At 36.1% G+C, this 16,884-nt stretch overlaps 1 protein-coding gene across 5 annotated transcripts in view; it reads left to right on the top strand.

Annotated features, from left to right (window-relative positions):
- Kiaa1328 (KIAA1328 ortholog) overlaps positions 1-16,114 on the top strand; it is a 274,232-nt gene extending 258,118 nt beyond the window's left edge. For all 5 annotated transcript variants that reach the window (XM_071602797.1, XM_027935755.2, XM_071602799.1 and 2 more), the window contains one exon: positions 13,505-16,114. In XM_071602797.1, coding sequence (XP_071458898.1) covers positions 13,505-13,715 — 211 coding nt within the window. In that variant the 3' untranslated portion in view covers positions 13,716-16,114. The remainder of the gene's footprint in view (positions 1-13,504) is intronic.
- The last annotated feature ends 770 nt before the right edge of the window (positions 16,115-16,884 follow it).

The following is a 16,884-nucleotide window of genomic DNA, read 5'->3' as shown; positions in this document are numbered from 1 at the left end:
AAACTCTGGTGGGGAGGCAGGGTTCCTTCTCCTTTAAAACTTCAATCTTATTAAGGAAGTCAGGACCTAATACAACATGATGAAGATTTGGGCCTACTTTTTTTTCTGTTAGGTACAGGGACTCTGGTATAATTCCTAGGTCCTTCATCCACTTTGAGTTGAGTTTTGCACAATGTGAGAGAATAGTGGTTTAATTTCAATTCACTGCATATGGATTTCCGGTTTTCCCAGCACCATTTGTTGAATAGGCTATCATCTTACTAATGTATGTTTTCAGCACCTTTGCCAAATTAGGTCCTGACTTCCTTAACAAGACTCCTAAAGGGCAAGAGATAAAATCAAGAAATTAATAAATGGGTGGATACAAACTAAAAAGCTTCTTCTCAGCAAAGGAAACAATAATGTGAAGAGAGAGCCCACAGAGTGGGAGAACATCTTTACTACACACATATCAGATAGAGCACTAATTTCCAGTATATATAAAGAACTCAAAAACTCAACACCAAAAGAATAAATAATCCAGTCAATAAATGGGCTAAGGAAATGAACAGAAACTTCACAGAAGATATAGAATCGATCAACAAATATATGGAAAAAATGTTCAACTTCACTAGTATTTAGAGAAACGCAAATCAAAACTACTCTAAGATTCCATCTCACTCCAGTCAGAATGGCAATTATCAAGAATACAAGCAACAATAAGTGCTGGTGAGGATGTGGGGGGGAAAAGTACACTCATACATTGCTGGTGGGATTGCAAATTGGTGCAACCACTCTGAAAAGCAGTATGGAGATTCCTTTAAAAAGTTGGAATGGAACCACCATTTGACCCAGCTATCCTACTCCTTGGTTTTTTTTTTTTTTTTTTTTTTTTTTTTGACACAGGTTCTTCAGAGAAACAGAACTAATAGGAAAGATTTCTCTTTAATAATACCCAGAGATACAAACCAAGGTAAAATCAGCAGACTACTGTGACACAGCTGCATCAGTGTTGACAGCAGCTCAATTCACAATAGCTTAACTATGGAACCAACCTAGATGCCCTTCAATAGAGGAATGGATAAAGAAGCTGTGGTATATACACACATGAAATATTAGTCAGCTTTAAAAGAGAATAAAATTATGGCATTTCCAGGTAAATGGATGGAATTGGAGAATATCATGCTAAGCAAAATAAACCATTCCCAAAAAACCAAAGACCAAATGTTCTCCCTGATAAGTGGATGTTGATCCATAATGGAGTGGGAGAGATGGGAAGAATGGAGGAAATTTGATTGGGCAAAGGAGAGGGAGGTGAGGGAACATGGGTGTAGGAAAGATGGTGGAATGAGATGGATATCATTACCCTAGGTACATGTATGACTGCACATATGGTGCAACTCTACATTGTATACTACCAGAGTTATGAAAAGCTCTGCTCCATTTGTGTACAATGAACCAAAATGCATTCTGCTGTCATGTGTAACTAATTAAAACAATTAAAAAAAAAAAAAACTTCAATCTTAACTCTTAAGACCTTCGACTAATTGGATTAGACCCATCTACATTATGAAGGATAATCTGCTTTGCTTAAAGTGAACTGATTATAACCACATCTTTAAAATACTCTCACAGCAACATCTAGACTAGTGTTGTTTGACCAAACAACTGGGCATCATATCCACCCAGTTGACACATAAAATTAGCCACCACACTACCCTTGTTAACTGAATGTCTCTGGAAGGGATTGACAGGATCCATTTTGTATTTGTTAAAGTTCACTCTGGCTACTATGTGGAGGGGAACAGGAGTAAAATTTAAAAACTCTTGAGTCTATTGTGGTAGTATAGATAAGAGAAGGTAGTGACTGGAACACAAGGGTTGAAATGGGATACAAACAATCAATACTATAAATGTATTTAGGATGTAGAACCAACAAGACCTTACAGGGAAGAGGGCAGTACTGAGGGGAGATATCAAAGATGACTCTAAGGATTTTGGCTTCAGTAGTAGAGTGGATGAAAGATATTTTGTTTTGTTTTGTTTTGTTTTTGTTTTTAATGGGAAAAAAATAGAAGAGGAAGAAAATATAGCTATGAGAAAAGAGGTAAATGTGGGGAAAGGTGAAGACAGACTTAAAAGTTAAAAGTTAAATTACGTGAAAAGGTGAAGACTTAGACTTAAAAGTTAAAAGTTAAATTAAGTTATTTAAGTTAAATAACTTAAAAGTTATTTTGAGATGCTTTGAAATACCCAAGTGGAGAAATCAAGTAAGTGATTAGATTTTGAAGCTTGGGCTAAAGATAGAAATTTGAGAACTGGCACAGAGATGCTATGTAATACTGAGATCTCAAAGAGAAAAGACCTCTGAGCTAAGTACACAGGAATGCCAGTATATTTAAGTTAGATAGAAGAACAGCAAGCAAAGGCAGTATCATTGAGGGATGGCCCAAAGCAAGAAGAAATGGAGGAGGTTGTAATGTCAAGGAAACCAAGAGCAGAGAGACAAGTGTTTCCAGGAAGCAGACAGGATCACTTCTATAGAACATGTGTGAGAGGTCAAAACAATTCAACTGTCCATTGGGTTTACCCCAAGAGGTTATTTTGTGACTCTAAGAAGAACAGGTTCAGGAAAACGATCCAGAGAAGACCAGATTCAAGTAGTTGCAGACTGAATAAGGGGTGAAAAACAGATAATGCAGGCTACTGCTTTAGAAAGCTTACTATAAAGAGAAACAAGTTAGGGTGGAAGCTAATGGGTGCTGTGTTTTAAGAGATTTCTTTTTAATTTGTACTCTCAAAGTTTTCAAACACATGCAAAAAGTAGAGAGAATTTAATGGATCCATAGGTTTTACAGAGTTTCGAAAGTCTTCTGTGTTCTGCCATTCTTATAATCTTCCCCCAAACTTTTTTCTTTGATGAATATTTTAAATCAAATTCCATATATCTTACCATTTTCCCAAAAAATACTTCAGTATGTGTTTCTAACAAGATTTTTTAAACTTATAACTATAATACCATTATTCCAACAAAGTAAAATTCCTTAATATTAACTACCTATTTATTTTCTCAGTTTTCCTTGTTTCAAAAGTATATATTTGCCATTGCTGTTGTTTGCATCACTATGTACTTATTGCATTTGGTTGATAGATCAAAAAAATTATCTATTACCACTTTTTCTTCCTTTTTAATGTCATTTATTTGTTGAAATAACTAAATCATTTTCATAGAATATCTGGTTCTTGGCTGGTTGTATCCTTGAGATGTCATTTAGTCTATTCCTCTGTACTTTGAATTTCATGTAAATTGGCAATTAGAGCTAGTGGTTTGATTAGGTTAAAGTTTAATTGTTCAAAGGCAAGAATCCTTCATAGGTGATGCTGTGTACTTTCTGTTGTAACATATCAGGAAGAAGATAATTATTAGTTGTCCTACTTTTAGTAGTCTTAAGATAAATCAGTGGACTCAGATGATGTCATCCTGATCCATCTATTATAAAGGTCCCCATCAACCTTTCACTTAATGGTTTTGTCAGCCATTGATGATTGTTGACTAGATCAGGGGTTGCAAAATGATGATTTTTTTTTCTATTGTTGTTCCCCCTGAATTTATTAGCTGTAATTTCTTTCTAAGGAAGACCTTTAAGGACAGATATTTTTAAATACTAAAGATATTAAAGCATGCTTGAACGCTGACAGTAATGATTCAGTTAAGAGAGAAAATGTGAATTTGAAGAAGGGATGATCGAATGATGAAGATCCCCCAAGAAGGTGTAAGGGGATAGGACTCAGAAGATAGGAAAAGGTCAGTTTTTGTTGGAAGATTGTCCAGTAATAGAGGGGAAGAAAGAAGTTAGGTACAGATGCATTGAAGTGGTAGATTTGGTGGTAAGAAGAATACTGTAATTCCCTGTAGTTGATACTTTTTCAATGAAATATGTAATACAGGGCTGGGATTGTGGCTCAGTGGTAGAGCGCTCACCTAGCATGGGCAGGACCCGGGTTTGATCCTCAGCACCACATAAAAATAAAGGCATTGTGTTGTGTCCATCTACACCTAAAAAATAAATATTAAAAAAAAGAAATATGTGATATATATATATAGCAAAAAGTGGGGAAATTAGAGATTATAAGTTTTAATTCTACCTTTATATTGAATGAAAACATTTTTAAAAAATATGAAAATTCCTGTAATCCCAGTGTCTTTATCGGCATCTCCAAAACTAAAATGATATTTTCACATAAATCTCATCTTCCAAAGGAATTCCTAAAAGCTGTCTAATATGTTTAGGGAAGGAAATATCAAGAATTTTTTCAGCTTGGTCTTTCTATCCATGTTTTCTCTATCCCTTCCTAGGATCTAACCTTGATTCCTAAAACTGAGCATTGTCTTCCCTCTTTGGTATGTTGGGTGACGTGCCCTTTTTACTCTTCTTACCTTTGATGTTCACATCTGTTATGGGGATCTCTTTTAAGCAGTCAGCTTGGTTTAATATCTGTGCTTATTTAACAACTAAAGATGACATAGGATTACTGGCATTTCAGATCTGGCTAATATATATTATACAACTGATGCATCTGTTATCTTTCTTGTTAGTTAATACATGATGTTGATTTGGATTGCATTCACACACATTTTTTAAAACTTAATTATTTGCCTCTGAGATCTTTTTCATTTCATAAATGCCTTACTTGTCTTTTTTCTCCCTGAGTAGCTAGAACTATGGATTGTCATTACCTTTGTAGCCTGTATCTTTCTTCCTATAACTTTAATTTGGGTATTCTTGGAAATGTGTTAGGTTCTGGCACCACCAGAATGCAAATCCTAAACTGTTTCCACAAGTTTCCCTAACCTTTAAGCAAAACAATTAACATTTCCCGGCAGGTTAAATTTCTTATTGGCAAAACTTGAATTCCATAAGAAAGCAAGATACATTCACAAAGCATGATCTTTTTTGTATGAAATTTTTTTATTAGGGCATTTAGTTATACATAACAGTGGGGTTCATTTTGATATAATCATACATGCATGGAATATAATTTGCTTTATTTCAGTGCCTAATACTTCCTCATTCCCTCCCCCATTTTCCTTCCTCTACTGATCTTCTAATTTTTTAAATTGGTGCTTTAGATATACATAAAGGTGAAATTCACTGTATATGTATATAGCCTAATTTGGTCAATTTCATTCTGCAGTTCCTCCCTTTTCTGTATTCCTCTACTCTTCCTGATTGTTTTCCCTCCTCCTTCCTCTATTCCTCTGGTCTCCCTTCTATTTGCAAGGGATTACCCCCTTTTTTTCCTTCTTTTGTTCTAGTTTCCAAATATGAGAGAAAACAATTGGCCCTTAACTTTCTAGGTCTGGCTTATTTCACTTAGCATGATGTTCTCCAGTTCTGTTATGGTTTGGATGTGAGGTATCTCCCAAAAGTTCCTATGTAAGACAGTGCAGGAGGGTTTAAAGGTGAACTAATTGGTTATGAGAGCCTTAACCTAATCATTTCATTAATCCACTGATAGGGATTAACTGGGTGGTGACTGTAGGCAGGTGAGGTGTGACTGGATGAAGTGGGTCGTTGGGGGCATGCCTTTGGGTTTCTCTCTCTCTACTTCCTGGTGTGATATTCCCAGCTGCTTTCCTCTGCCACACATTTCCACCCTGATGTCCTGCCTCACCTCAGGTCCCAAGGAATGGAGCCAGCCATCCGTGGACTAAGACCCCTAAAACCTTGAGCCTCTAAATTAACTTGTTCTTGTCAGGTCTTTAGGTCACAGCAGAAAAAAAAAAAAAATCTCTAAAACAAGTTCCATTCATTTACCAGCAAATGCTATAATTTACATTCTTACTTATGGCCAAGTAAAACTCCATTGTATACACATACCACATTTTCTATATCCATTCATCTGTTGTTGATGGGTACCTGGTCTGATTCTATAACTTGACAATTATGGATTGCTCTGCAGAAAACAATTGATGTTTCACTATAGTATGCTGATTTTAATTCTTTTAGATAAATATTAAGGAGTGAAATAACTGGGTCATATGGTGGTTCTATTCCTGATATTTTGAGGAAATCTCCATACTGCTTCCCAAAGTAGTTGTACTAATTTGAAGTCCCACCAACAATGTTTGAATTTATCATTGTCAACACTTATCATTTGTATTCTTGATGATTGCCATTCTTACTAGAGTGAAATAAAAGGTTAGTCAGTATAGTTTTTGATTTACATTTCCCTGATTTCTAGGTATGTTGAACATTTTTTGATATATTTGTGGGCCATTTGTGTTTCTTCTTTTGAGAAATGTCTGTTTAGTTCTTTTGTCCATTTACCAATTGCATTATTTGTTTTTCAGTTCTTTTTCTAATATTCTGGATATTAATCCCTTGTCAGAGGAGTAGCTGGCAAAGATTTTCTACCATTATGTAGGCTGTTTCTTTAAGCTCTTGTTTTCTTTGCTGTACAGAAACTTCGTAATATGATGTCACCCTACTTATTGATTCTTGGTTTTATTTCTTGAACTTTAGGAAGTTGGTGCTAGAGTGTTGTGCCAGTGTTTTCTTCTAGCAGTTGCAAAGTTTCTGGTCTAATTTCTAGGTTTTTGATCCACATGGAGTTGACTTTGTGCAGGGTGTTTCATTCTTCTACATAGGGATGTCCAGTTATCCCAGCACCATTTGTTAAAAAGGCTATCTTTTCTCCAACATTTTTTGGCATTTTTCTTAAGTATCAGGAAAGCATGTTCTTAAAGCATGTTTTTGAAATTCAAATTAAGTTCTTTATCAGAGTACTTTTTCAAAGAAAATGAAATAACAGGGATTGTATTTATCCTCCCACCATTTGAAATTACTAAAAACAAAATATATGAAACTATTTTCATACATTGTACATTAAATGCACATGTCAGTTATCCCTGAAAGAGGAGAAACAAATTAAATTAGCAATACAGTGACACTCTTGGACAGCATCTCAGGAACTTCTGTGGAGCCAAAGCAGTTCATTGACTTAAGGAGGCAGAGTTGGAAGTCTGAAGAGGCCAAAACCGCTGGTGTTTGCAGGACAGAGAACTAAATAGGAGAGAACTACAAAAAGAGAGTACTCTTGATATCTGTACATAAAGTTGTTCAAAAAGCTAAAATTGGGAGGAGCATAGATAGTCAATTTAAAACAAGAAAAATTATTCAAGGTGTTTCTCCTTCACTCTTGATGGGTTGAGCACTGTTAGAGATTCAGTTCAGTGATACTGAGTCAGTAACAAGTCAGTGACCATGACTGGAGATTTCTCCTCTAGGAATAGTTTTATGTGGAACAACTACAGGCAAGAATATTTTCAAAGAAGTTGACAGAACACTAATTCAGTACAATCTGAAGTGGAATCTGCTGAAATGAATTATAATTGGTGTCAGAAAAATTATGGATACAAAAGAAAAAGGTTTAGACAGATTTACAAAGCTTGTGAAAATGTAAGGGGTTTGAAGTTTATGGTTATTCATTATGTTATTCATCAGCTTCTTTGAGGAAAAACATTTTAATTTACATTTGTTATTGAATCAGTAGTGTCAATGGTGAAATTTATTTGTTTTCATGGAATTAACCATCACTGGTTCCTTTAATTTTTGTGAGAAATAAAGGATAAATGTCATGACTTGTGACAGTCACAAGTGACATAGCAGTGGTAAAGTTCTTTTGTGATTTTTTTTTTAAGTTCAGAATTAAGAATGAAATTTTTCTGAGCAAAAAAGTTTCTTACAACTTGAAAATAAGCTTAGTCTTGAAAATAAGCTTTTGCTTTAGACTTTAGTGTTTCTTAATGAATTCAACCTAAAATTGCAAGGCACATGGGTGCTTATGTATAAACTTATCCTGTGATAGTCATTTTCAGTGACAGCTAACCTTACCTGAATCACAGGTAGTTTCATACTGTTTATGTTCTTCTGTTGTCAGAAGTTTAAACAAGAAGTGAGACCTCTATTCTCCACAAACTGGCAGCAGATATATTTTCTGAGCTCAAACTACAGATTTTGAGCCTGAATATAAGGACAAAGGAAATTTCTCTATTGCAAATTCTATTTCACTGTGCAATTAAAACTTCTACCTATCAATTGAAAGTGATTAATTTGCCATGTAATGACAAACTAAAAGGAATATCAGCAGAAAAATCCAGTATAATTCTACAAATGTTCACCTAAAATCTTATACTTATGGACTAATAACTATATTTGACATGAGCTATCTGTATGAAAAGACATTTTTCATAGATAAAATATATAAACCTCTTATTATAGTTCAGCATTAACAGGTGAACATTTTCAATTTGGATGGCAGTGATCATTAATTTTGAACCATAGATAAGAGAAATGTTCTGCCCACTCCTCCCAAAATTTCCACTTTTCTCAGACCTGAATTTTTAAACTATGTATTTGATTATTATTCTTTAACATTTTGTCAACAAAAATGTTTTTGTTGACATTTTTGTTGACAAAATATTATGAAATATATTCTTTCCTTTATTAATTAAGCATATCTGTGTTGGGGCTGTAGCTCAGTGGCAGAGCTCTTGCCTAGCACATATGTGAAGCACTGTGTTCGATCCTTAGCACCACCTAAAAATAAAGGCTATCATCTACAACTACAAAAAAATTTTTTTTTAATTATATCCTCTCATGAATTTGCCTCTTGTCCAGAAAATCCTAAAATATGTACTACTTGGTCTTTTATGATTTTTTTTAATTCCAGTTCCCATTCTTAATTCTCACAGACTTTAAGAACTAAGATATAGAATTTATCACTACCTACTGTGTCTCACCCAGTAGTCAGTAGGCCTATACTGACTACTGGGTGAGACACATACAGGACTGATCCAAATAGCCTGAAAGTGCTTTTAAAATTTAACTGTTGGGATAACAGTGCCTCAAAGAAGACAGGTTGAAATTTATCAATTCTGGTTGAACACAACAAAATCAACATTCTTCTTAGAATTTAAATAAAACCCAGAGTCTCATAGCATGACATTAAAAATGTCCAGGATACAGTCCAGAGTTACTCAGCATTTGTAGAATATTGAACATCTCAACTTACAAGGAAAAATATAATCAATGAATGCCAAACCAAAGAATTCAGTAATACTAAAATTATCAGATAACTTTAAAGCAACTTGTAACTATGCTTCATGAAGTAAGGGCAAACATTCTTTAGATTTGTATAAATCTATAAATTTTTTGATATAAAGTTTTAGCATAGTAATAGAAGGTATAAAGAAGAATCAAATGCTTATTTTAGAACCAAAAACATAAAATAACTGAAATAAAAATTCACTGGATGGGCTCAATAGCAAAATAAGAATGACAGAAAAAAGTCAGTGAATATGTGGGTAAATCAATAGAGACTATCCACTCTGAACAACACAAAGGAAAATTTAAAAAAAGAAAAGAAACAAAGAAACAAAGCCCCAGGGACCTGTGAAAGAATATCAGAAAGAGAAGAAGGAGCATTAAGTAGGGGGAAAAAAGCACTAGAAGAAAATTTCTCACATCTGGTGAAAGAAGATTTAAGAAGCTCAGCAAGTTCAAACAAGATTAACTCAAAGAAATCCACTCCAAACATCATAATTAAATGTCTGAAAATTAGAAAGTAGAAAAAATACTGCAAGTTGCCAGAGAAAATTGACAGCACATAGAAGAACAATGATTTGAATGACTATGTGTTTCTCATCAGAAACCTGGGGAGTAGAATGATGCACAATAGTTTTAAAGAGATGAAAGAACTATCAAGCCAGTGAAAATATCTTTGAGGAATAAAGGTGAATTAATTACATTCTCAGATGAAAAAAAAAAAAAAAAAAAAAACTAAGAGAATCCATCATCCAGCAGACATGCTGTAAAGAAATACTGAACTGTCCCTGTTCGCAGATGAAATGATTGTCTATTTAGAAAGCCCATGGACTCTATACAAGCCTCTTAAAACTAAGCAAGTGTAGAAGGGTTGCAGGATAAAAGGCCAGCGTACGAAATGTGATCATGTTCCTGTATACCAACAGTGAAAACTGGAAAGTGAAATCAATACCAATAGTAGCATTTACAATATTTCCAAATAATTGAAACAGTCCACCTATAGGTAGTTTCATTCATAATAGCAATGAAAAGATTTAGAAAATTCCTAATAATAAGCCTAAAGGAAATTTCTAGAACCTCACTGAAAATATATTTCCTAGATAAAATTATTAAAATGACACATTTATTTCTTCTCTTTTTTGAGATAACAACAAAATGAGAGTAAAATAAGTTCTTGAGTAGCTAATCAAAACTAAAGTATTCTTAAGAAGTACCGATGGATGAAGTTCTTTTAAAAAAAAAATTGTAGATGGACAGCATTTATTTTTGTATGTGTTACCAAGGATTGAACCCAGTGCCTCACTCATGCTATGCAAGTGTTCTGCCACTGAGCCACAGCCACAGCCCTGGATTAAGTTCTTCACTGTAAAAGGAGAAAAGCATGAGTACTGAAAGACTTGCAAATTTGATAGTGTTGAAACAGTGTCTCTTTGATGGCCTCTACTTTCCCTGAAGTGGGAAGCAAGGCCATCTTTTAGGATAAATAGTGAAAAGTGGAAATAAAGAATTAAAAAACAATGTTCAACACTCACTTAAAGTTAGTATATGGAGTACATTTCGAGCATTGACTGAAGGAATAAGAGATATACTTTATTACATTTCAAAAGACTTTTGAGTTTAATTAAGTACTCTTTAATAGGGAATTGGTTAAAAACACTAAAGTGTATCCAGAAGATGAAATAATCTGAAATCATTAAAAATAATGTAAAATATTGCTATGGAAAAATAGTCCCAACATATTAAGTGGAAACGTAATTTATAGAAATTGTGTAGGAGAAGAAATTATGGATGAAAAATATTTTTCATAATGTTAGAAATACATTATGAATTTCTCAAAGACTATTTGTCCAAAGATCTTAAAAGTTGCCTAGGGAAGAAAATACTAAAACTTAAACCATGAGACTGCTCATTTCTTCAACAAATATGTAACACCTGCCTTGCAACAGATACCTTTACTTCTCACTAGAGATAGCAGCAATAAGCAAAATAATTACCCTAGCCTTATGAAGCCCACTATACTAGTAAGGGAGATAGGCAATTAATATTAAATAAATATTTGTATAAAGATATATGCACATAACATTCTAAATAATACTGAGTGATATAAAGAAAGTAAAATACCATAAATCAGTAACGTGACTATGAAGTGATAGTTGTTTTGGATAAAGTGACTAATGAAGGCCTTCTTTGAGAAGGTGACATTTAAATAAAAACATTAATGGACAGACAGAATAATCACAATTTAAAAGAACTACCTAAGCAGAAGGTACAACACAAGCCAAGGCTCAGAGGTAACAATCAAGGGCAATAGCAGGTTCTTAATTTGAGTAAGTGGATTGATGGAGACTAGAATTTGCAGAAAAAAATAAGAGTTATGTTTTGGGTAGCTTGAGATGTCTATTATACATCTAAGTAGAGATATGAGTAGCGGCTAAGTATGAGTCTGGAACTCAGGGGCAAGGTTGATGTTATGCCTAAACATTTGGAAGTTATTGATGTTAATAAAGGCCACAAGAGTAGACAGGATCACTAAGATATGAGAGCTAAGGATTGAGTCCCGGGACATTCCATCAATTAAAAGGCAAGAGAAGAGGAAGGTGTTGGTGATCTACAATAGCAGTCAGAGAAGGTCTACTAAAATCACAAAAGATCAAAAAGGGAGTGGGAGACGGGAACTCTGGAATCATGGTTAGCTTCCAAAGGAGTATAGCCTATGGAATAGACCATGAAATCAGTTACTTATGTCCAGGCTGTTCTTGTACATCATCTCAGACTAGCCCTTTCTTAAGTTGGGAGCAAGAAGCCAAGTCAAATCAACAAAGGCTACTACATCTTGGATTTTATCACATATATCTTCCTAGCTCAGAGGCAAAGAAAACTAGAAAGAGCTCTAGGAGAATAAAATTAATGTCACCAAGCCTGGTCAGAATAGGACTGGTAAAGGAGATGAGATAAGCCTTCCACTTATCGCTGTTCGCAATGAAGCTGTTGAAGTCAGCCTCTGTGCCCAGGAAACTCAGAAGGCTGGCTCTGTGAGGAACAGAGGCAACATAGTTAATGCCCATGGCTAAAATATGCCAGGTGTTTCAAAGAGTGTTATTTTATGGATCTGGATAAGTGATATATCCCTTTTTAATTATTCAAACATCAAACACTTTCAGCAGGGTAAGACCAAACTGATCAACATTATAGCTGCCTATCACATGTCACCTCAATATAAACTAAAGAATACTGCTCACAGAACACAATCTGATAAAGACATTGTTCTTTTCTGATGTTTAGTGCAAAATTCCATAAGAATTTGTTTTTATTTTCCTTTATGTCATATGTAATTCTTGTGTTCAATTTGGTGATTTTCAAGCTTTGCTTTTTAAAATAGGTTTGTTGCTTTTTAATCTTCCAATTATTTGGTCTCTTCTGATAGTAAAAGTATGGTCAATACACTTAGTAAATGAAATAAATTAAAGGTAGAACTGAAATCTAAGCCCTGCCTACCATAGACTTTCTAATTCTTCTCCCACAGTGTAACCCATGGTTGAATGTTGCTTCTAGAGAAATGGAATTTTTTATGCTAACCGCAGGACCATACAGATAAGCATTTGTACTTTAGGGTAGATGAATTTTGCAGGAAATATAGCCTGATTACAACTAATTATACTATACTGTTTAAACTAAAATATAGTTGGACACAAACATTTTCTTCTTTTACTTTGATTATATTTTTTATTTATCATGGTGAAAAGATTGCAAACACACTAGTCTGGGAAGTCAAGAGGTCTTGTCCTAAAAACCTCTTGGCTCTGCCAATGACTTGCCCCGTGACTCTATTTCATGTCTACCTTTCTGGACCTTAGTTTTCTCATCTGTAAAATAAGAAAATTATTACAAATTATGTGGAAGACCCATTTCTCATGGGGTAGGCATTGCTAGTATTTGCCAGTACCCATTTCCCTTCCCCTTTTGGTAGAGACATGACTGGTTCTGACCAATCAGGAAGCATTATATCACCTCCAGGCGACAGAAAACCTACATATAATTCCTCAGTCTCTCTGCCCTGCCAAGACGATAGAGAAGCCCATATGTTCCAGGGAATAGACCCACTGTCTGCCTGGACTTTCTTTGCAATAAATTGTATCATTACTGTTATTGTGATTACTTTTCCCACTCCATAGTCTGTCCTCATAAATTAGAAAGGAATGTTAGAGGTCAGCAGAAGAGCTTACAGGCAGCAGGGATCTTGTTTTTGAAGTCCTTCTGGTATTTTCCATCCCTGAAGTTCCCCCAAGGAAGCCTCTTGCACATGATATGACCTGTGTAAGATGGGCTTGCCCTAGACAGCCCACCTCTCCTGGGCTTCTTGTATTCTAATGTTCTAATAGTCTGATCCTTTGCTGACTGAGTTGTGTGTCTTACAGGTATGAGACATCTCTGTTGGATTTAGTTCAGTCTCTGAGTCCAAATTCTGCTCTCAAACCTCAGCCCCACACCTCCAAAGAACCCGTGGCCTGGAATCGCAGTGCTTTTCGACTCAGTTCTCAAAAGTCAACCTGGAAGAAGATGGGGGCACGCAGGACCCCTGAAGACCTGGAAGAGAATCAAATTCTGGAAGATATATTTTTCATTTGACTCCAAAGCACATGCTACAAAATTTGTGGGTTTCTTCACCTACCAATCTAGGGTGTTAAATTATTTCATTGCAAAGTGTTGTATCTCTCCTTTTACAGAAACCTGTCTCACTGGCATCTTGTTATATATTGAATATAGAAATCTTTCTAACAACCCACAGTGTTTTGGATCAGACCAATCAGTAGAAACACACTAAAGGGAGGTAGGCCAGGGGATGGTATCTTTTCTAAGCCAAACAGAGATTAAAAATGTAGGGTACTTTCTACATGAGAGACACCATTGCATAGCCAACATCATTTCAAGAGTATTCCCTCCTCAAGCTTCTGCTAGAAAAGTTGATTCTCTTTTGTACATGAGGAAAATCTTTCCACTCTAAGGTCCTCAAATATAAAAGCAGCCCTTTGTAACAAGCAATTTCAAAAAGATTTTTTTTTTTTTACCTTCTTCATCCTTTTCTCTCACCACCACCTCTATCTAAGTATGGTCATTGAATTCTGAAGTTGGAGCTGGTACCCCTACCATCACAAGTAACACTGGGGACCAAGTGTCAGTCAGTCTTAGTAGTCATCAGCCTGGTGGCTGCCAGTCCCATTACCAAAAGGCTTAGTGGGCTGGAACTTGTATTAAGCCACCCAGCCAATCCTTGGAATTGGAATTTAATCCAAGAAGCATTAAATCATATATTTACCTGGGGAAATCAAGTGGACAGACAAGTCTGAAACACTTTTCCTATTAATGTTCAGGTACCCCTTCAGTTTCTCAGGATGAATATAAGCAAGCTCTAGGAATTTCCTGTTGACCTAAGTGTGAAGTTTGTTCATCCATTACTTGTGCTCTTGTGAACTTGCCATGGTTATATCTAAGGAAGATGGCACTAAAGGAAGAATGGCATCCAGCTGCTACAGGCTGATTAGCTTCCTCTGGCCCTCTCTTGCCCTCCAAGAAGATGAAAGACCCCCGGTTGGACCAGGCCCTGCATGTGCTCAGTCTACGAAATCCATGCCGAGCAGCCTCCTTGTCTAATTATAGCTACTCCCTTGAAAAGTTGAAAATCATTGCAGATTCCAATTTCCTTTTAAAGTTCACCCCTATAAAAGTAACCAAATCAGTCTTGTCCCATTTCAAAAAGCCTTTGGAATACTGAGCTTTCTTTGGTGTGACAGAAATGGGTAGATGGCAAACTGAGAAGCCCTCAAAGTTAAGTTTCCAGAACTATCATTTCCCTGCCCCATGTGTCAAGACCAGCTCAAGTGTCCCTTTTTCCATTAGATCAGCCTAAATATAGTCACCTGTTTTGAACCCTGATGTCCTTACTATTCTCTGCAGTGAGAGAATCCAGAGGATCAAGGAAAGAATTATTATTTCTGTAAGAGGCTTGCTTACCTTTAGAAGAATCATAAACACAAAAGGCTTTTTTGAGTCACATGCCCGTGAATGGAGTTTAATTGCTTTTTAACTTCCCCTAAATGGGAAACTTGAAGAGAAAAAGATGGATTTTCAGCAGAGCATCAATCAAGACAGTTGTCTTATGCCAAGTCCCCCGCCAGTTGCTTTTCTCTATCCTGTAGACATTTTATTGGTGTTGGTGTAAGGATTATAGGATGTGGATTTGTATAGAATCTAATATCTCCATGACTAATTCATAATATATGTTAACATTTTAATCTGATTTAAATCTACTTTGAAGTATATATGCAGAAACTTGAGGCTTATCTAATTGCAGACTATCCTACTGAGAGAGGGTCTAGAACAACAGAACCTTCCCTCCTCCAGTTTGTTTCCCAATAGTGGCTGGTTGGATATTGCTTTCTCAGCCTCTCACTGTTTCCCCAAAGCAAGACTGGATATTTATTGAGGGTGCTACATGTAGTGCTTCCACATTGTCCACCCCGGTACCCACCACCCCATGAGAGAAAAACCAATCAGTGTCTATAAAATGGAAAAGGGCAGAGCATGTCCATTAAAACTCCCTAAGGCCCAAAGTGCTTGAGTTAGAAAGTCAAAGTTAATCAAGGAAAAGGTTTTGCTGATGTCAGCCTTCCAGGAGGCACATTTATGTTGATCCAAACCCAATCCCCATACCACTATGGGGTGGAACTTATCCAGAGTACCCCGAATGTCATGAGGAGAGAAGAACCCTCTCTCCATGTGGAGCCATTCTTTTTACTTGGCTCTCTGCTTCTAGCACCGAGTTCATCCTGGAGATTTGATGGCCAGAGACTGTGGGAAGGAGGGAAACCCTAAGGGAGCAGAGCTGGGTACAGTCTGCTAAGGAAGGTAGAGGCTCTGTCAGACTCCTCTCAGCTCACACTTTATCCTCAACTCAGTGTGTGTTATTTTAATGTGGGCAAATGTTTATAAATATATGGAATTATAAGCTAATAAATTATCTCTGTGGCTGTTTTCTCCATGTGGTTTTAATACTCAATTATCTCCTTCAACATCCCTCATCAGATCAGTGGTCTATAGCTTGAAAGCAAGATCTGAGCCCCAGGTTAACAAAATATTTTCCTCAGTACTTGTTAAAGCAACAGGAGCTTGTGGTCAAGCAGAAGAAAGGAAATTGTGTGCCATGTCATCACATTGACACCAAGCCTCCTATGGGTTCCATGGCTGCTGGATTCAATCTATACACATCTTTAAGTCTCTTCTATGTGCCTATACCCATAGCTGCTCAGCAAGGAAGAATGTCACAGCACTTAGAGACAGGAGACATAGTCCTTCCTAAGTTAGCTTTATATGCTGGAAGAATGGGTGTGAGTGTTTGTGTGCTTGGAATGCCTAGTTCTGAGTTCAGACTCATGGTTGCAGCTGGACAGCCAAAGACCCTGTCATGCCTCCATCCCTCAGAAGCAGACGTGGGAAGAGCAGAATCATCACTCAGCCAGCTCTGAAGCTGAAAATGAAATACATGAAGTTTTCCCCTATTCTCATAAGGTTACCCTTGAGTCTAGTGACAAAATCAGAGATAAGTGATCTTAATGCTCAGATGAGTGACTTGGCAGCCAGAGGACCAACTTCATAGATGAAAGACCAGTTACATGCTTTCGTGGAGTTGCTGTTCAAACAACAGTTCCTCAGCCCCTAGGGTTCCATTGCTCCATTTGGAAGTGCAACCTTTTAACCTCTCAGGCTTCACCTCATAGCTCATTTTCCTTCCCTGTCATCT

Source organism: Marmota flaviventris, chromosome 16, assembly GCF_047511675.1.
Source record: "Marmota flaviventris isolate mMarFla1 chromosome 16, mMarFla1.hap1, whole genome shotgun sequence".
NCBI lineage: Eukaryota > Metazoa > Chordata > Mammalia > Rodentia > Sciuridae > Marmota > Marmota flaviventris.
The sequence above is the reverse complement of the archived record's forward strand: the minus strand, read 5'-3'. Positions and strand labels throughout refer to the sequence as shown.